The following is a 20,607-nucleotide window of genomic DNA, read 5'->3' as shown; positions in this document are numbered from 1 at the left end:
TATGCTACCCTTATATTGATTGCTTTTGCTACGACAGACTTCCGCAGCTGCTCTGTTCCGGAGGTGTAGGATGGGGCAGTGCATTCTGAGGCCAGCTGCTGCCTTTGTCTGTGGCCTTGGATGAATCACCTGGGTTACGTTTATCCCTCCCTGGCGTGAGGCTTGTTCGTTTTTTTCCAGAAGGCCTTGGAGTCTGCCAGAGCATTCTGGGAAAGATGAACATCTTGTAAACAGGCAGCCTGTGGCCTTGGAGCCGCGTGCAGCCCTCTCTGCCTAATTTCTACCCAGGTGCTTGGCAGGCAGGTAGAAAGAGAGGCCTGCTCCTCCTGCTGTTTGGGTTCTGTCCTGTCCATCTGACAGGATCTCTTGCAAAGGAGTAGCGGCACTTGACAGGCAATGATACCTTCCCTGCCTGCTGGTATAAAAGGGCGAGACCGGAACTCCCCTGCTTCCCTGTTGCCTCTTCTCTGTCCCCTGGTTAGTGATCCGTTAAAGCCAGGACAGATACCCGGAACGTCTCCTTCCTGGCCCTACCTCACTGGGGTGGTAGGCAGGTCACGCTGACCCAGATTTCAGCACAGCATACCTGCCGGTGCCTCTCAGGAAGTCTCCTCCTCTGCCTGCGTTAATCACAAATCCACCCCAATCTCCTTGGTAACCCAAGCGGGGGCTTGCCTTGTGTTTCTCACTCTGTGGGACATCCTTCGGGGTGAAGGTCGCTCGCTTGATGACTCCCTGCTTGGGGGGGGGAGCCATCTCCCCGCTACGGGGAGGGGGGTGATGAACCTGCCACTCGCATGGTGAGTTCCTGGGATCTGACAAGGGAGGAGAGACAGACAGAGACACAAAGAGAGGGAAAGGGAGCGGATGCTTCTTATAAGTCTCTGCTTTCTTAATACCTTTCCTCCACTGCTTAATTCCCTTAGAAATAAACAGCTTGCCACATAAACCATGCCCTCCTCCCCTCTCACTTGTAACTTGACCCTCCTTGTGGGCCTAGAGTTATTTTTAACCTCCCATTGACCCGCAAAACTTTTTTATTATTGTTGTTCATTAAACGATGCCAGTCTGGAGATAGGAGGCCTTGAATTGGCTCACGGTTTCTGCATCCCCTGGATTAAGCGCTGCGAGTCCTCCCACTTGCTTCCTGTCCTTCAGTTCAGGTAGCACTTTGTCCAACCTCCTCCTCCTCCTCTATTTTTCTCCTAACCTGCATCTAGATCCACTGGCAGTGGGAGAGCTCTGCTGGGCAAGGTAAGTGTTCCTCTGGCATTCCCTCTCCACATTCGGGAGCTTGGCTTGCTGGGAGGTGGAACACGTCCTGGAAACTTTTAATTACAGCCAGTCTAATCCTCTAACACTGAATCTTGCTGTCTCAATGCATCCTTCTTTTAAAACAGAGCCATAAAGGTGGGAGGGAAGTTTTTGTGGGAAACTTGAGACAGGAGGGAAGAACGCCTTTTTGACTGACAGAAGTTGGGACCAGAAGGTGAGGGAGAGTAAGTTGCCTTCAGAGAAAGATTGCAGATCGAGTCTATAGAACTGAGAAGCAAGTGTTGGGCAAAATCCTTCTGGCTAGAGACAGATCATCACAGTGGATAATACTGAGCAAAGTGGACCGATGATCTGGATTAGGCTCACACATCTTCCCATTTTCAAAGAGTAGAAGCTATTAGATAGGAAACAATTTGGAAGCAGGGTAAGCTCTGGGGTCCCCAATGTGTCACTCATGATCATCATAGTGCCCTCCTCTTGGTGCCAGCCAAGATCCCCTGACCCCATTTTTTTTAAGAAATTGAGGCTTTTGTGATGAGGAGAGTGGGGTTTTTTTGCAGGGGAGACATTGCCTGCTTTTTGTGTCACTTTTATTTCTTTTGAGTGGGTAGGTGTTTAGTCTGGTTTCTGGGGATGAGGGAGGGGTGTCTGAGCATCACCCATTTTTCTTCAGTGAAATGGGTATTCTTAGATTCCTGACTGTTTTATAAGATTGAAAAGGTTGGAGACCCTGGCTATATGCTATACCCTTTCACTTTGTGGTGTTAATCGGAAGGGTGGCCACCACCTTCCCCTCTGCTTACAATTGCAGAAGCACCCACTGCACCAAAATGAAGTCCTTCCACCACCCCATCCTGCTATGATTGCGCATATGACAGGATAGTTGAAGGAATGTATAATCCGTATTAAGGGACACTGAGTGTGGTCTGTATGCTTGTTTCTGTAGCAGATAGATCAGGAACGGAGAGAGGAAATGTTGAAGTTCTGTCCCAAAATCCGAACCACAAATTGACTGGTATGAGGTCTTGAGGGCTGGAAAGTGTTTCCAAGTAGCTCAGAGGTCATGCAACGGCATTCCCTTCAACTCCTGTGCTTTCTTGCCCTGGCTTTGCTGTCTTTCCTAGGGTGGAACAAGAGGGAAATCACAGCTTTTCTTTGGGTTCTGAACACCATGCATAGAAACTGCCTGCATATCGATCACCTATGGAGACAGTACCTCCTCCTCCTGCTTGTCATCTGGGGGTGCTGTGGGACAGGTAAAGTCTAACAGAGTGGCTATTGTAAACATTTAAATGGGCTGCACAATAATTATCCACACCAAAGGTGTAAAACGTTTTGCTAAAACAAAACAAAACAAAACACAAAACAAAACAAAACAAAACACAAAACAAAACAAAACAAAACAAAAACATTATTGTAGGGGAGCTGTCCAGGATACATTGCTGTATGTATCCTGAAGTGTACATGTAAAAAAGAAATTAGCAGTCTTAAAATGCATTTTTCTTTGCAACCTTGAATGTAGAGCAGGTCTTTCAACTTTGCTAAATAGACATGTGTGCGCTCACACAGAGCCATTTGGACTTGTCAAATTTTCTTCCCTTGCAGCAGAATAGGTAGATGAAGTTGTCAGAGTATAAATGTATTCAATGGGGTTTTATACTAGGGGTTTGAGGGATGTGGGTGGTGCTGTGGTCTAAACCACTGAGCCTCTTGAGCTTGCCGATCGCAAGATTGGCAGTTCAAATTCACACAATGGGGTGAGCTCCCATTGCTCTATTCCGGCTCCTGTCAACCTAGCAGTTCGAAAGCATGCCAGTGCAAGTAGATAAATAGGTACTGGTGCGGCGGGAAGGTAAACGGCGTTTCCATGTGCTCTGGTTTCTGTCACAGTGTTCCATTGTGCCAGAAACAGTTTAGTCATGCTGGTCACATGACACGGAAAAGCTGTCTGCGGACAAACGCCAGCTCCCTCAGCCTGAAAGCAGAGATGAGCGCTGCACCCCAAAGTCAAATTCGACTGGATTTAACCATTCATGGGTCCTTTACCTTTACCTTACTAGGGGTTTCCCAATTCTGCATGATGCTTCTGATGCCCTTTGTCCTGCTTCTCTTTATTGGATGTACCTTCAGTGAGCAGCTTGGATTTACAGAGTGTCCTTCATTCTGTACCTGCTTATTTTTCGCAGGATGCAATTTCAGTTCCTTGATAACCAAGTACACACAGCTAAGGGCACTTTTAATCTCCAGCTCGGCACTCAGTATTTGTTTTTGACATTGATTACCATAGGGCAGGTAGATGCTGCCTGTGGGTTGTTTATAGCACAGAGGCTGTTAAGCTATCTGCTGAATTCATAGCCAGCCGACCATGGTTGTTTCCCATAAAGAGAAGAGCTCAGGCTTCCAAAGTTGACCAGGAGTCATAGTTTCTGTTCTGAATGGTGAGGGGAAGGCACTCTGCACTTGCTGTAAGGTACTTCTGCTATTTCTTCACATTCCTAAATTGGGGGGAAAACATCCACGTTGAACAGTCCTGCAGCTGTACTTTGGTATCTGGTACAGCTCTCTGTGGGACGTGGGTGGCGCTGTGGGTTAAACCACAGAGCCTAGGACTTGCCGATCTGAAGGTTGGCAGTTCAAATCCCTGCAACGGGGTGGCTCCCGTTGCTTGGTTCCTGCTCCTGCCAACCTAGCAGTTTGAAAGCACGTCAAAGTGCAAGTAGATAAATAGGTACTGCTCTGGCGGGAAGGTAAACTGCATTTCCATGCGCTGCTCTGGTTCGCCAGAAGCAGCTTAGTCATGCTGGCCACATGACCCGGAAGCTGTACGCCGGCTCCCTCGGCCAATAAAGCGAGATGAGAGCCGCAACCCCAGAGTCCGCCACCACTGGACCTAATGGTCAGGGGTCCCTTTACCTTTACCTTTACAGCTCTCTGTTCCTTTCTCATGGTGCCAGAGCATATTCTTTCACATGGAATGTTAAGGCAGGTTGAGTTGGTAGAATCCTCATGTGCTAAATGGAATTGTACCATTTCAGGCTGCAGATGGTGTGTGTGTGTGTGTGTGTTTCTTTTTTAAACCCCTCCCCCCTAAAGCTGTCTGTGTGTAAAATTCTAATACACTGAGGAGAAAAAATTAGCTCCCTGGGGCAACTTAATAACTCTGCCCAGAAGCATAGGCAGAAACGAGAGAGCCCAGGCCAGGCAGCTCCTGAGGTCGCCCTGAGAATATTTGGTAGCTTTTGTTCCTTCCAGAATTTTAAATTGAAAATTGCCTTGATAGAAAGGCAACAAACCAGCCCAGCCTGCTCCCTACTGTGTTAGCTTTCCTATTACAAGGGACTTTTTACATTGTAGTCTCAGAATAGTATATAGTCTGGTCTGCCACCACATTCTCACCCAGTCTTCTTGTTGTGTATGTAATGTGTAGCCCCCGTGCAGGGCTAGCAGCTTCCCTGTAATTATTTAATTCGTAAAATGAATGCTCAGTGGTTAGAGCACCTGCTTTGCATGAAGTAGGTCCCAGCTTCATTTCCCAGCATCTTCAGGTAGGACTGAGGTTGTCCCTAGAGAGCGGCAGCCAGTCAGTGCAAAAGACAATACTCTCATCTTCATAATGAAAACAGACTTTAAATAATAATTCTCTTTAATAGGGTTGAGTGCCAAACATGACCACTGAAAAACAAGAGGAGTGCCATCAACATGCCCAGGAGAAACGGGGGGGGGGACTAAAAGGGAGGAACCCCCCCCCAAAAAAAACCACTTTCCCACCCAGCAAAGGCTCTACATGCTGAGTATCCTTTGGAAAAGGAATTTAAAGGGAAGGAGGAGACTGAGCCCCTTACAGTTTATAGTATATTGGTGGAGGGAAAGGATAGCTGACTGAAAAAGAAACACTTTTTCCCCTTGTACAACTTGTACAATCTAAAAATAAGCCAGTAAGCCATTGTTAGGAGCAATTCACAGTGACCCTCCCCCCTCAGTGTGGGGACCATGATCCATTGGTGGGGACACCAATCCATTTCTGTCCCATCATACCAGTTCCCCCAGAGTTTCCTTGTTTTATTTTTCCCTCCATCATCCTCAGTCATTGGTCAGATATTCCATATTTTTTGTTTCTCAGACACAGAATGAATATGCAAAAAAGAAAAGAAAAAAAGTTAAGCTGGTGTATCATTTTGAGCTCAGGCACCTGAGCACTTTGTGTTTTGGGAGAAAGGGGATGCCAAATGTACAGAGTTTTGGAAACTACTTTTCTGAAACCCCGTTTCTTCCAGCATTGCTCTTCTCCTTCCCCTGCAGCCGCCTGGCACCATCTTGCTTGCCTCCCCATGTCTGCCTCTACCCCACATCCCGTCCTCGGCTTCTGGGAATCACTGCGAAAAGGCACCGGATGCACCAGCCGGGGCCGCTCTACCCTGGGGCAAGAAGTCCATGTCATCAGCCTGAAGAAGGGATTGCCGGCAAATGGCCAGGTATGGGAGATCCCCATCCATACCACCTTCCCATGTATGAGGCTGTATGATGGGTCTTGCTACAGCTCCATTGGATACCCAAACAAGATGGCCGTTCAGCTTGGCACTACAGTTCAAGGTGTCTCAGTCAGTCAAAAAGGCAAAACTCCATTTCAGTCACTTCTTCACAGTTGTCAGGGCCTCTCTTAAGTCACAGAAGCGTTAGGTTAGCCAAGTTGTGAGAAGCAAAGAGGAACACTCTTGCGCAGGGCCTGCTTAGTGCTGGGGGTGGGAACATGCCTCACCTGCTGAACATTCAAGGGGTAAGTTGCTAGGCTGCCTTTGGTGGTATATCCTACCTTCTCTGGTTCTTTTCCAATCCCTTCTCCATTTCACTCTTTGATCATGCATGGAGAAGGTACCTGTCCCCTTGATCCTCTTTCAGGTAACTCTGATAACTCTGGACCCGGATCCCCACGACAGAGGCCCCATCTTTGTGCTGTATTCTCGGAAGCCTGTGCGTTGGGTGTTGCTGTCTCCCCCTGGAAAAAACTGGACCTTCCAGGTGAGATGGGATAGAGGGCCAAAGGGCCTAGAGAACATCATGGGGATCACTGAGGGGGTCGTTGGAGTCCCTGCTCTACGCAAGCATAGAAGATGAGTGGCAGCTACGGGAAGGGTGGATGGAAAAGCTAATTTGCTACCTCCACAGAACTTTTACAAAATACTTTCAGATCTAGCCCTGTTTGTCTTCAGAAGCATCTTGTGTAGTAAGTTCCTATTCTTCCCATTTTACAGATGGGGGAAATTGAGGCTGAGGGAGGCTTGCCTAAGGCCACCCAGTGAGTCTGTGGCTGAGGTGGAACTTGAACCCAGATCTCCCAGATTAAAGTGCAGAACTGTTCAACTTTAATGCACTCCCCAGCGTGGGGTGTCAGAGAGGGGGGAGGGTTCTCCAGGCTAGTATATTTTACCTTTGCCTTCCTCCTATCTACAGGTCTCCCCTGGCTCTAATGTTTCGGCCCCGGGGCCAGTGGCTTCTGCTGAGACCAACTTACCAAAGACGCCCAAACGCCTGCTGAAGTGGGCACGGAGGGAGCATGGAGGGGTCACCTCTCTGGCTGAATACTGTGGAGTCAACAGAATCTACACACGCCTGGGGGCTGGCCTGGGCAATGAGGGTAGATATCGGCTCTGAGGGAAAGGGTGGCATTATGGCTGCTGTGTGTCCTACAATTCCCCATCCCTGACCACTGGCCACCCTGGCTGGCAGCTGATTGGAGTTGCAGTCCAGCAACATATGGAGAGACACAGGTTCCCCATTTTTGCTACTGCAGGATCCTGGGCTAATGCAGTAACTTTGCAGAAGTTGTGCAGGTCTGGGTCTGGTCAGTGCTTGGAAGGGAGACCATCCAGCAAGGAAAGATCTGTGCACTGCAATCATAGAGGGAAGATGGAATATATACACAGCACAGATAAATAAGACTCACCAGTATCAACTGGAGAGCAGTTGCCAAAGAGTTTGCATTGCTTGCAAAAAAAGAGAGTAAATCGCAGCAGCTCTTCTGTGACCATTCAGTCCAGATGCTTCATTCCTTTCCTTCTCCAGATAGGATTGCCCCAGCCGCTTGCAGATTAAGTAGGAATTTCCTGACCCCGGTGCACTTTGCCTCCAAGTGCCAACTCCAGCCTCTGAGAGTTTGCCTGCGTCCTGACCCTCCGCAAGTCCTTGAAGTTCACATCATCCTCTCCAAAGGAGTTGCACCAAGGTGCGTGCCAGGGAGGCATCGCCAGAGCTTCAGCATGCGGCTGTTGAACTGGGGGGGGAGGGGGAGCAGGGGGTTGGCAAAATGTTCATAACGAGATGCCGTGTCTTGAACAGGGAGGTTGAAATTGTTCTTAGTGTAGATGGGGAAGGGGGATGGTGAGGAAGAACGAAACCTATGCAAGAAGCTGCCTATGATAAGTGACCCTTGTGTTAAAATGGATAAGATATAATAAGCAGGAACATGGAAGCTGGTTCATTTAGCCTGGTACTGCTGACACAGACTGGCAGCAGATCTCCCATGTCTTTCTCAGCTCTGTCTGGAGATGATGGGGATCGAATCTCTGACCTTCTGCATGCAGAGCAGTTGCCCTGCCACTTAGCTACAGCACTTCCCCCGAAAGTCAAGGCCAGATGGACACTGAGCCAAAAATGAGTAGCGACAGTGGCTGGTTTTAGGCCTTGAATATTGGGCAGGGATTTCTGAGTTGGGGGGCGGGTGGCGTGGGGCTTCACTGGCTTCCATCATGTGCTTAATCCTGTTGTGGGGGGGGGCAGCCTGCTCTCTTCTAGGCCCACCCTGGCTCATTTGACTGTGGAACTTCATGCTGTCCGAAGGCCCCCCCACTGGGGACTGATCTTGATACTGAAGAGTGAGGGAGCTGCTGAGTGGATGGTTCACACCCACCGCCTCACTGGCCGGCTGCATGTACTGGTAGGGGCAAGACCTGCTCTGGGTATAGATCTGTAACGCTCTAGGCCAGCTAATACACTTCTCTCTCTCCACCTCCCCAAGTTGGTGCCAGTGGCACACATCTGGAAGGGAGCAGGGCACACATGTGCTCAAAGCCAGATACAGTGGTACCTCGGGTTACAGACGCTTCAGGTTCCAGGCGCTTCAGGTTCCAGACTCCGCTAACCCAGAAATAGTACCTCAGGTTAAGAACTTTGCTTCAGGATGAGAACAGAAATCATGCGATGGTGGCGCGGCGGCAGCGGGAGGCCCCATTAGCTAAAATGGTACCTCAGGTTAAGAACAGTTTCAGGTTAAGAATGGACCTCCGGAACGAATTAAGTTCTTAACCTGAGGTACCACTGTATAGCCAAGTGTGTCATCAACATCAGTACAAAACTGGGTGGGATTTATTCCTTAATTAACCTGAGGTACCACTGTAGATACATTATGTAGAATTGCAACCTTTCCTAGCGGAAGCAGTTTGGTAATTTTAGATGCTTGGCTTCATGCTATTATTAGGGTTATATTATGGAGGGTTCATTCTGCTAACTCCTGCCTTCACAGGCGCACTAGTGAGCTTTACCAACCCTCTTCCATAAGCTTCCCCTGCATTCTCCCTATAACTCTAGGTTTGCCGCCTCCTCCTCCAGCCTTATTTTTTTTTGCTAAAGTGAGCCAAGGAGTCTTACTTCCTGGCTCCAACTCTCCACCCCACTAGGCTACTCCCTCTTGGGAGTCTCTCTCCATGCTGCCATTTGATTCCCCTGGACCGTCTCTTGTTTATGGTGTGCCTCCTGCTGCTGCTGCTCTCCATGTCTGGGCCTTGTATTGTAACTCAGGCTGGGATTCCTTTCTAGGCTTCGCACAAAGTCACAGTCAGCAGCACAGAAATGGATCTGCCTCTGACTGTGACCCAGCGGACGTCCCCTCGGCTGATGACCCTCGACCCTTTGCAGTTTGCAACGGAGCAGAATCTGCCTGCCTTTACATCCTACGTTGAGGCTGAGCGGGTGAACAGGTTTCTCCTTTTTGTTGGGATGAATGGTAGGTTTGGAGGGATTCAATGGACATGAATGGGAAAAGTGCCCACCAGAGAGCTTAGAGGCAAACCACTAGTGACCGCTGCAGTAGATTCCTGGCATTTATATTCCAGTTCCTCCTGCACCATTTTACCCTAGGGTATACAACCTCAGTTTTATTTTAGAAATGCACCAAATCAAAACATTTTCAGCATGAAAAGTATGCTTCCAAGGGGGCTGAAATGATACATACACACACACCCAGCCAAAGCATATATTTTGGTGCTTGTTAACAGATATTTTGCTGCTTCAGTGCCATTTTCCCAAACCCTTTTGAGAGCTTATTTCCTAGTCGTTATGTGATCCCAGCCAATCAGGATTCACGTAGGGATGATAAATGGCGTCAAATAGGCAATCAGCTGTGGCTACAATGGTAAAATCAAGAAGGGCAAATGAAACTGCATTGCATTCTGAATGCTGAGCCCATGGAAGAGAACAGGAAGGCGTGCCATATTATGTCAGAATGTGCAGACCTTTCACTTAGGTAACAGAAGGAATAGATACAGGGTTTCCAACATTCTTGGGCCCATGGGTAAGTCTGCAACAGAGAAATTGCTGTGAGTACCCTCCCCTCCTCTCCTGCAAACTATTCTATGGGCTCCAATAGAATGCTTCTTCTGAGCCTAATTTCAGTGCTGGGAGGGGAGGCTAGTTTGTAGACTGTAGAGAAGGCCTCTGTGAGCTGGGCACATGTGTCCTTTGGGGCCACACTGGTGATGCTTGGAATAGATCATATTCTGATTAACAGCTGCAGTGTATAAGGCATATGATTGCATCACACCCACACACCTGTATTTCCTTTGTAGGGGCCACACCTCCTCTAGAAGAGCCGACACTCTTTTGGCCCATATTTCTGCATCCTCCCAGTTTCACAGCCTCTCAACAGGACTTTGCAGAAGCCAACACAGCTGGCTGGGAGGTGACAAGGCAAGACTTTGGGGGAGAGGATGGTTCCGTTACCTACCCACCGTCTACAGCCAAAACAGAGGGGACAGAATCTATCTTGTGTCTTGGGGACCATAAGCCTATTCTTGAAAACCAGGACACTCAGAGAGTGAGTAGCCAAGGATGACATCTCCAGATGGACAGAGGGAATCTCTTTCCTACAGTGCCATTTCATGTGGATGTGGATGGGTGGGTATTCTCTTGCCGTTGTACATCAATACCGCTCCACAGACCTGTTTTTCTCCTGCAGGTCTCCTGTGTTTCACCTTCTCCAACCCAGATATCTCCCTCAGAAGCCGCAACGGCCTTCCAGGATCCCCACCTTCACCTTGGCAATGCCCTCATTAACCTAGAGCTCTACCACACAGAGGCTTTTGCCAAGCAACTTGGACCTTTTGTCGTCTCAGCCAACAGCCTTGTCTTTGTGGAGGTAAAGCGGACGATGAATATGCAAGAGCTGGCATTGGACGCAGCAGTTACACGCCAGAATCTTGTCCCTAAGTGATTCCTCCTCTGTCCAGAGATCTGGTGGTTTGCAGCACTCCCTGTCTCTCTCAGAGCCTCAAACAGGGCAGTTGACCTGCTTGTTGCTTTATGGGGGGTGATAAACTTACACTGTAGCTCTCAAAGGGACGAAGTAACAGGGGTGATTTGCCATCACGTTTTACCAGCTTAGAAGGGCAACGTGCATCCCAGGGAAGGTCATGATTTTGTAAGCAAAACAGCAAGGAATAGACTTAGCAGATTTCATACTGCGGCCCAATTCAAGGTCCAACTTTATGGTTGGTCGGCAATGGAAAAATAGGTATAAAAAGACAATTCCTGGATGCCAAGAGCCAAGTTTGGGGCAAGTATTCTTTGGTGAGAGAACCCCAGCAGAAATTTAAAACAACAAACATCTAGCAAAGTAAAGCATGGAAATACAGGTTGTTATTCTTAGAATATGACTTTCTAAGTTCCTTCCAAAATTCCCCTCTTCTCCTGGCATGGAAAATACCATGTGTGTGGCAAGTTCAAAATGGTTTACTTACAGACTCTCCAATGGTCAGATTCATGTGCTTTTCAGTGCAGCATTCAGAAAACATTGGCAGCAAAACTAGCACTTGTGTTTGCAGACTAGATGGTGTTTCCTTTTTCCTCCAGGCTTCCTTGGCAACCTATGACTCGTCTCTCAGCTTCACCATCCAGAAGTGCTTCATTTCTAGCTCCTCAGATGCTTCAGAGGCCTCAGTGTATCTGCTGGTCCAGCATGGCTGTCCCGTGGCTGCCGCCCAAGTCAGGCTGTGGAAACCTGAGCTGCCAAGGCAGGCCCAGGCATTGCCTCGGGAGTACCAGGAACGCCAGCGACTGAGCTTTGTGTTGAAACCGCGGTCCAATGCCTCCATCCACTTCTTGCACTGCCGTCTGACGCTCTGCAGCAGGGGGTCTCAGGACCCCGCCAGACCTGAGGGCGCAATCCCCAAGGTCTCTGGCTCCCTGGGCTAGGGAACCCTGTCTTCTAGCAGCTATCTGAGGGCCTGATAGCGCTACTGCTTCAGAATAGGCTCTCCTGATTGGGGATGCTTGGGGAGGAAACTGATATGCCAGAGCAAGCTCTCCACTTGGCCCAGAGGTAGCCAAAATGGTGCCCTCTGCTCGATGATGACACTGGCTTCCCAATTCCCAGCACCTCAGCTAGCATGGCCATTGGCCAGGGGTGATGAAAATTGTAGTCAATTGGTATCTAGGGGGGCACCATGTTGGTTACCCCTTAGCTTATTATTACTGCCTCCTCTGAACAGCAGAACCTCTCAAGTGTTTCAAGCAGAGGTCTTTCCTTTGATATGTTTGACTGGGGGTTGAATGGGGGCCCCTCTGTGTGCTTTGCCCCTCAGCTATGACTGGCCCTTCCAGAAATCCTTGGTCCATCTCTGCTCTGAGGGTGGAAGGGGTGGTGCCTAAGAAAAGATGGAATAAAGAGGAAAGCAAAACCCCTTGGAGGGGTGAAAACCCTCTGGAATGGGTCTTGTGCAAAAGAGCCTCCCAGTTAGCTGTAGAAATGAACTAGCTGGGCTTATGGAGAAGCAGGTGGGATGCAACTGGGCCGAGGCCTACCTCCCACTGTTGGGATGAGGCACTGAGGCAAGTTTTTGTTTCAGTGTCGGTCTGAGAACGAGGCCTGCAGGGGAGAAGAGGAGGCGGTCCCAAGCCGCTTCCAGCGCACCATCACAAAGCCTATGCTAGTGACTGTGGAGACTCCGCTCCGAGCTGACTCTCCTGGCCCAAAACCAGGTACTTTCCTGTGGGTTCTAGATAGCAGCAGCCAGGAGAGAGCTGTTGGCTTGAAGGCCTTGCAGTTCAGCACCCTGGCTCCATGCTGGAGAGAACTGCCCCGCAGAGCGAGTGAGGAACTGAAAGAAACCGATGGGGGAGTCCTGCTTGCTGGGGAGATGGAAGCGTCTTGGTGTGCATCTCTCCAGAGCAGAGGTGGTGGACCTGTAAGGGTACCCCTGCCTGGACGGGCCAGTCGTGACCGACTCTAGGGTTGCGAGCTCATCTCGCTCAAGAGGCCAGGAACCGGCGCCGTCCAAAGACACTTCCGGGTCACGTGGCCAGCATGACAAAGCTGCAACTGGCGAGCCAGCACCAGTGCCGCACACGGAAACGCCGTTTACCTTCCCGCTATAAAGCGGTACCTATTTATCTACTTGCACCCGGGAGTGCTTTCGAACTGCTAGGTTGGCAGGCGCTGGGACCGAACGACGGGAGCTCACCCCGCCATGGGGATTCGAACCGCCGACCTTACAATCAGCAAGTTCTAGGCACTGAGGTTTTACCCACAGCGCCACCCGCGTCCCGGGTGGACCTGTAGCCCTCTAGATATTCTTGGACTTCAGCTCCCATCACCTCAAGCCAGCATGGCCAATGCCAAGGGATGATGGGGCTTGTAGTTCACCAGCATCTCCTACCCAGGAGATTGATGCATTGGATCTCACCATGCTACAAGCTCAGACTTTGCCAATGACATCTTACATGTTCATCCTGAGTAAAGCCAAGTAGCAGTGATGGGCAGAGTTATGCACTCATTTCTTTTCTCCCCCTTGCCACCCGGAGGCTATTTTCTTCAGACACTCCCTCAGATTATCTGTTCCTTTCTTGACTGTGGTGTCTTTTTCTGCAGCCAATTTCCCAGACAAACAACAAGGAAAAGCACCAAAGGATGCAGCCCACAAGCGGAAGACTCAGGTAGTCCGAAGTAAGTAAATATCCCCATGCTCTCTTGCTGGCCTTGCTTCCTGGGGATTTGGGGACTGAAATTGGTTTTAGACTGGGATTCTACTCCTGGCTCTAGGGGGAAAAAACAAAGGTGGAGTTGAGGATTCCTGCTGCCGTGGGCTGGAGCAAGAACTCTGATCCTCAGAATTTTTCATTCTGTATTTCGGGCCCTGGCCCATCTCCCCTTCCTGGACAGAGAGTGAGAATGAATTTTTGTGCTCTTTCTCCACACATCCTCCCCATTTCCCGCTTCTCTGTAGCTGCAGCTGCTCCAGGCCAGACGGTCCCCGCAGTAATTGGGATAGCTATTGCAGCCTTCCTCATCGGCATCTGCCTCAGTATTGGGCTCTGGCTCATTTACACCTATACAGGTGGGTATGAGGAGGGTCCCCTCAGTGCCGTAGGTACCATCTATTTTATTTGAATGATTGATTTTTGGCAAAGCCTGGGGGAGCACACCTTAGCATTTCTGTAAAGGTAGACTGGGCCACATGTCCGAGATGGGAAAACTCCAAATTATAGATCATGACACCTTTCATCAACCTATTGCCTTCCAGCTGTTTTGGATTTTAGCTCCCATCACTAGCTAGCCATGCTTGCTGGGCCTGGACCTTGAGTTGTTCTCTCAAGCATCTTTGGGGCACCAGGTTGGGGGTTGGTTGGCTTCTGCCAACTGTCTGCCTCCATCTCTTCCGTCACAGACAGAATATGCATTATTCAGTCACGTGTACACAGGTTGAGTTACAGTAGGGCATGGATCTTGGGGTGGAAACTGGCAGCCAAATGATGCCCATTGCAGTTGGCTTCTGGGAAGGATCATAGAGTGGGAAACATGACCTTTAGGCGATCGAAGATGCAGCAGCTGAAATACATATTGGAATCAATGTTACAAAAAAGTCTGGAGGGGGATTATGTGTCTAGGAAATTTGCATCATTATTCATATTGGTCTGCCTTTGCACAGTTGTACTTGTCCACCCATCCACCATGGAAAAAAGAAATAGAAACAGAACAAATGGGATGATGAAAAGGCCAGACAGTCAAAGGAGGAAAGTAAAGGTCAGAGGGGAGGGAGAGGGATTTATGTGCACATCCATGATATTGATCCCCGTCTGCTTTTTATTTCTGGTTATTTTTTATTATTAGACAGTGCACATGCATTTTCACACCTTTCTCTGAAATGAGGCGGTCTGAACAAAGCTTTAATTACTAAATTTTAATGCCAGCCTTGAACTCGTAGGTGAGTCGGCTTCCGGGAGGAGGAGCCAGCCTGCAGCTGAGACCGGTAAGGTGACACATTGGCTTTTGAGAAATCCTTCATTTGAGCAGAGGCTTTGATTCTGCACTCATTTCCATCTCTGGCTGTGAACGGAATCAGTGGTGAACGCTTATATAGCGATGCCCCGCAAGACGAATGCCTCGCAAGACGGAAAACCCGCTAGACGAAAGGGTTTTCCCTTTTGGAGGTGCTTCACAAAACGAATTTGCTATGGGCTTGCTTTGCAAGACGAAAATGTCTTGCGATTCCGGGGTTTCCCCCCTCCCCCCCCTTTTCCCAAGCCCCTAAGCCGCTTAACAGCTGTTCGCTAAGCCGCTTAACAGCTGATCTAAGCCGCTTATCAGCTGATCTAAGCCGCTTATCAGTCTTTTAGCAGCTAATCCGCTAATCCTGTAAGCCTTTAATAGCCGCTAATAGCCTTTTAGCAGCTAATCCGCTAATCCCTTAAGCCTTTAATAGCCGCTAATAGCCGCTAAAAGCGCTAATCCGCTAATGGGCTTGCTTCGCAAGATGAAAAAAAACCGCAAAACAAAGAGACTCGCGGAACGGATTCTTTTCATCTTGCAAGTCACCAGTGTATTAACTTTTAATTATTTTTCAATGTTTAATTGTTTCAAACTGGTTCTTTAATTGATAATTTCAACATTATAAGCACCTTAGAGGTTTGACTACAACTAAGCAGTATACAAAATTTGTGAAATAATAATGAATGCATATTGCATGAGTGGCCAGTTCAGCAACCACAGGCACATGGCACCTTGAGACCTTCCTGGTGCCTGCAAGTCCCCTTCCCTCTGCTGAAATTCCCTCTCTGGATGGTTGCAGTGCAACTGGGGGCGGGTGGGGGGCACTGCTGCATTTTCTTTCTTCCTCCTGCTAGACCCTGTAGGACCATCTGCTCCAAAGCATGAAGACACTTTGTCAGCTCCAGCTGCAGCTGGCCCTGCACGTCGCACGTGGTGCTCTACCCTAAGAAGCCTCTACCGAAGAAGGTAACTAGATTTCAAAAAGTTCATGGGAGGAATGAATTTGGAGAATTGGAAGGGGATTATTTATTGACTTGGATCCTTTGTGCCCCCTGCATTTCCAGAGTTTGCCTCTGCAAATATGCAGGCTTATGCAAGTAGCGTGGTGATGTTTTTGGGTGATTTTTGTTGATAATAATAATACAATAATTTATTATTTATACCCTGCCCATACGGCTGGGTTTCCCCAGCCACTCTGGGCTGCTTCTATCAAAATATTAAAATACAATAGTCCTTCAGATATTAAAAGCTTCCCTAAACAGGGCTGCCTTCAGATGTCTCCTAAAAGTCTGGTAGTTGTTTTTTCCTTTGACATCTGGTGGGACAGTATTCCATAGGGTGGGAGCCATTACCAAGAAGGCCCTTTGCCTGGTTCCCTGTAACTTTGCTTCTTGCAGTGAGGGAACCGCCAGAAGGCCCTCGGCGCTGGAGCTCAGTGACTGGGCAGAATGACGGGGGTGGAGCCGCTCCTTCAGGGATACTGGACCGAGGCTGTTTAGGGCTTTAAAGGTCAGCACCAACACTTTGAATTGTGCTCGGAAACGTACTGGGAGCCAATGTAGGTTTTTCAAGACTAGTGGTCTCGGCGGCTGCTCCCAGTCACCAGTCTAGCTGCCACATTCTGGATTAGTTGTAGTTTCTGGGTCACCTTCAAAGGTAGCCCCATGTAGAGCGCATTGCAGTAGTCCAAGCAGGCGATAACTAGAGCATGCAGCACTCTGGTGAGACAGTCTGCAGGTAGAAAGGGTCTCAGCCTGCATACCAGATGGAGCTGGTAAACAGCTACCCTGGACACAGAATTGACCTGCGCCTCGATGGACAGCTGTGAGTCCAAAATGACTCCCAGGCTGCACACCTGGTCCTTCAGGGGCACAGTTACCCCATTCAGGACCAGGGAGTCCTCCATACCTGCCCGCCCCGTCCCCCCAAAACAGTACTTCTGTCTTGTCAGGATTCAACCCCAATCTGTTAGCCATCATCCAATCTCCAACCGCCTCCAGACACTCACACAGGACCTTCACTGGTTCTGATTTGAAAGAGAGAGAGAGCTTTCAGCACATTTGTTTAACTTTTAATGGATTTTTGTTGCATCTTGTACTTTGTTGTCTCTGCATCTCACTTTGGGACTTGAAGCAATACACCAGCTGAATAGATGGAATTGTTCATGGGATACCTTCCATGTCTGTAACTGAGAGATGGAAGTCAAATCTAGTAGGGATTTTGTATTTTGAAACTGGTCCTTTTGTTGTTCGTCCCATATTAGCATTCACAAATGAGATACTCCAGACCGAATGGAAGGAAATTTTTTAGGGTCAGTTTTAAAAACATGCCTCTACAGCTTGAAACACTGCAATTGTTAGCTGATGAGTTTGTGGAGGTAGCACAATGACGAAAATGTAAAATGTTTGCAGGACAAGAGACGAATGGGGAGCTTGGGTCCGTAATAGGTTGGCAAGAAGGGCAGGTGAAGGAGGGCCAGTGGGGAAGTCTAGCCTGTCATCCGCACTGATTTATCTTTCTTATAGGTTCTAGGATGTTTTTCCTGTGACCAAGCACCTGTTTTGGTGAATCCGCTTGCATTCCCCTGTACCAGCAACTCTTTCAGGCCACAACGTCTTTATGGCTTCAGTCCAGCAGCACAACCGATTCTGAATCAATACCTTTCGACACTGGAAAACCTCAGACTTTAAGCTTTAGCTTAAATAAGCAATTGTGTTTTCTGGGAGTTGTATGGGATTTTCATTGCTTTGGGTAGCTGCCTGGAGAGAGCTGTGCTGCTTCTTCATTGAGTTTTGCTCTTCGTTTCTGCACTGCTGAGTGTGGACTAAAAGGCAAACTCAGGCTCAAATTTTCGCAGAATGTTTGCACTACTGCCTATCAGGTCTACAGTTCCCCTCACCTTTGGGGAAGCTGCTAGCTACCATTGTGGCCTTGCAATCGCTCTTAGGCCTGCTTCAGCACTTTGGGAGAAGAAAACCATCGTTGCATTTGGCTGACATTGCCATTGAGGATTTGGTTGTTGCTTCCTATCTGACTATAGTAATACCTTTGTAGGAATGTTATGTTGGGATATAAATGCTAGTTTTCATGCCATTGCCCAGCTTCACAAGGAAACAAAGCTGATTGCTCCACAAAAAGATTCAAATTCTGAAACCTTTTGGGTCTTTTTTTTAGTTCACCACCTTGCAAATGATAGTTTCTCCAGTTTTATTAAACAGATGTGCAACAGAGTTGCTGAGGCTCTTTCAATAGGCAGTCAAGTGCCCCCATTGCCTTTAAACACCACTTGCTCCCTGCTTTGTCTACAGAAGCCTGATTCAACAGGATAGACAACTGGAAAGTATGTACTCTGTCTGTAGACAGAGTAAACAGCCTCTAAATCTTATGTGTGATCGTAAGTGTGGAGAGAAAAGGTGAATGTTGCTTTTGGTATATTTTCTTCAGCAAATACAGAAATAGCATGCAATCAATTCCACCCATAAACTGTGCTATTGTGGGGAAGGAAATGCTGTATTTTGGGCAGGGATGGTGAACATGTGATCCTGCTGGACTCCAACTCCCATCTCCCCCAGCACCGGTTACATGGACTGGGGTTGGTGGGAGTTGGAGTCCAACCTCCCTGATGTTGCCAGATATTTCGCATGAGGCTTGGGAGTCTTGTGTTCCTTCAGGAAAGAGCCATTGCTTGTGTTGCAGAGCTTTCAGCCTGATATGTTGTCATGTTTGTGAGTTTTGTGAATTAGGTGGATACCATGATCTAGGCCTCCACGCAGCAAACTCCCACGTGGGCAGATAGTACAAGTCTTTTGTAGAGGAAACTATGTGCTGGGCACCCACCCAATGCACGCAGGTGTGGTTTTCTCAGTGACTAACACCCACCATCACCACTGAAGTCGGAGACAGAATTATTAAGACAGTGTAAATAGTTTATTTCGTCGTTTTTTTGAAAGTACAGATATTATTTTGTACAGCAGTATTTGTTTTAAAATGGGTGTGGGCTGAAAAGAATGGCAGTTTATATTCTGAGGAGCAGAGAAGGGACACTGGTACATAGTTACACTAAACGCATGACTTGAGGAACAGTTTGGGGACTATGAGGAGAGAAAGATTCCTTCCAACCTGGAAAGCCCGAACGCTGCAATGTGCACATTCCCTTTCGATAGATGCAGCTGTGGGCTAGTACTGGAGCCGTGCAGAATACAGGGGCTTTCAACCACATAGTCATTTCATACTGTTCCACAGGATGGTATAAAATTGGAGCTGGATTTTTAGCTAAAGGTGTGGCAAATGTGTACCACTACCTCCAATGCTGCTTTATATCAGCTAGGCAACTGCTCTCACTGGATTGGAGCAATCCTGGATTTTAAGGTGAACTTCAGAAACTACCACACAAACAGCAACAATATTTTACATTTTTTTTACGCACCCAGAAGAAGTCTTTCTTTGAAACAGTGGCGACGTAGGGGTAGAAGGAGCATCAGACTCACTACAGAAAACCCTAATATAGTAACCAACCTTTAACACGGTGGTGTTTGTGTAATTATGACGTCTGCTAATACTTTCCAATGCTGAAAAAGAGTGCAGTGCTCAAATAAAACTCCTCAGCTGTGCTACCTTCTTAGTTCACTGTTCCTTTCTTTTAAGGACTACTAACCTGTCTGGATGCACTGCTCCTCCTCATAGCAATGTCTGATGCAAAGTCACCCTGGTCAAGCTTAATTCTGGTACCATTAAAAGCACCCTTCCATCATAACAACATCACCATGGTTTGTGTGTGGGCATGTGTGTCTAGTCAGTGCAACAGGCCAGGTCCTAAGGAGGTTGTATTACCAGCTCCCACAGAGATCATGGATGTGTGTGTGGGTTAAATAGTTGTTGCACATTGATGTAACATTCATTCTAAGGCAGACATGGCCAAACTTAGCCCTCCAGCTGTTTTTAGACTACAACTCCCATCATCCCTAGCTAACAGGACCAGTGGTCAGGGATGATGGGAACTGTAGTCCCCAAACAGCTAGAGGGCCAAGTTCGGCCATGCCTGTTCTAAGGGCACTGGCAATGGATCTGTGGACTCCAGCTCTGCAGCTTGCATTACACATACATAGCAGCAGCCTTAATGTTGCAGCAGAAAAATGTGTCTTGCTCTCACTCTTGCCCTAGGGCCAGGCTCTCTTATTACTTTTTAAAAAATGGCACATGTGTGTTTTATGCATACAATTTTTCCACCATGTGGGAAAAAAATATCAAACATTAAAAAGCAACACAGCAAACCATTTCAGGGGACAATGTGTGTAGGCAATTTCACAGGTGCTAACCAAGTGGGACCCACAAGCACTAACTTGGTCCATCCATGTTCCAAACATAACCAGGCAGAGCCAGTTGCCACTTTTGCTAGGACAAAAAATGTACAATTAGGTGGATGGCAGTGCTGAAACTCTTAATTTAGCTCTGCTCCTCGCTGTTATTCTTTCTAGAATAACCAACTAGAATCTGGGGAGCACACACTCATTCCTTCAATCCTCTAGTTCTGCTTTGTCTCCAGCAGGATACTGTCTTTGCAGCTTGTACACTGGGACCGAGTCTGGGAAGCCAAGTTCTGTTTAGTATAATTAACAAAGGGCCACGTGATTTATTCACAAGAGTACACTCGGCCTCTCCCGCTTCTGCAGAAGGGGATGCTGTGGTGCACACGAAGGGGATGGATGCATTCAAGGTAGAGAATAGCTAGAAGTCAAGTGTCAGAGGTGGGAGGACAGAAGCAGCACTCCCAACCCCAGTCTAAACACAGCACCACATTG

At 48.2% G+C, this 20,607-nt stretch overlaps 1 protein-coding gene across 4 annotated transcripts; it reads left to right on the top strand.

The window, feature by feature from the left end:
* Positions 1 to 684: 684 nt before the first annotated feature.
* On the top strand, positions 685 to 19,422 carry LOC310672976 (transforming growth factor beta receptor type 3-like). 4 transcript variants are annotated; one of them, XR_014508759.1, is made up of 18 exons: positions 685 to 880; positions 2,400 to 2,531; positions 5,575 to 5,747; positions 6,172 to 6,291; positions 6,724 to 6,907; positions 7,336 to 7,495; positions 8,050 to 8,206; positions 9,085 to 9,271; positions 10,113 to 10,360; positions 10,502 to 10,681; positions 11,395 to 11,715; positions 12,390 to 12,522; positions 13,412 to 13,486; positions 13,767 to 13,877; positions 14,745 to 14,789; positions 15,664 to 15,775; positions 16,207 to 16,318; positions 17,335 to 19,422. XR_014508759.1 is itself a non-coding variant. In XM_083430761.1 (17 exons), exons 1-17 carry the CDS (start codon positions 2,206 to 2,208, stop codon positions 17,339 to 17,341), a joined length of 2,430 nt encoding a protein of 809 aa, XP_083286887.1. In that variant the 5' UTR covers positions 869 to 2,205; the 3' UTR covers positions 17,342 to 19,422. The 4 variants fall into 4 exon arrangements, 1 of the variants encoding a protein (XP_083286887.1); XR_014508760.1 differs by having other exon boundaries at positions 869 to 2,290; XR_014508761.1 differs by lacking the exon at positions 685 to 880 and adding an exon at positions 1,063 to 1,254.
* The last annotated feature ends 1,185 nt before the right edge of the window (positions 19,423 to 20,607 follow it).

This window comes from Podarcis tiliguerta (assembly GCF_965153285.1).
Source record: "Podarcis tiliguerta genome assembly, chromosome: 2".
Classification (NCBI taxonomy): Eukaryota; Metazoa; Chordata; class Lepidosauria; order Squamata; family Lacertidae; genus Podarcis; species Podarcis tiliguerta.
Note: the sequence above shows the minus strand (reverse complement) of the source record. Positions and strands in the feature narration are given on the sequence as shown.

Coding starts and splice junctions, on each gene's coding strand:
- LOC310672976 (XM_083430761.1), top strand. CDS start 2,206: ATGCTTGTTTCTGTAGCAGATAGATCAGGAACGGAGAGAGGAAATGTT. Junction 2,532..5,574: donor CTGGGGGTGCTGTGGGACAG/GTAAAGTCTAAC, acceptor CTTCCCCTGCAG/CCGCCTGGCACCATCTTGCT. Junction 5,748..6,171: donor GATTGCCGGCAAATGGCCAG/GTATGGGAGATC, acceptor ATCCTCTTTCAG/GTAACTCTGATAACTCTGGA.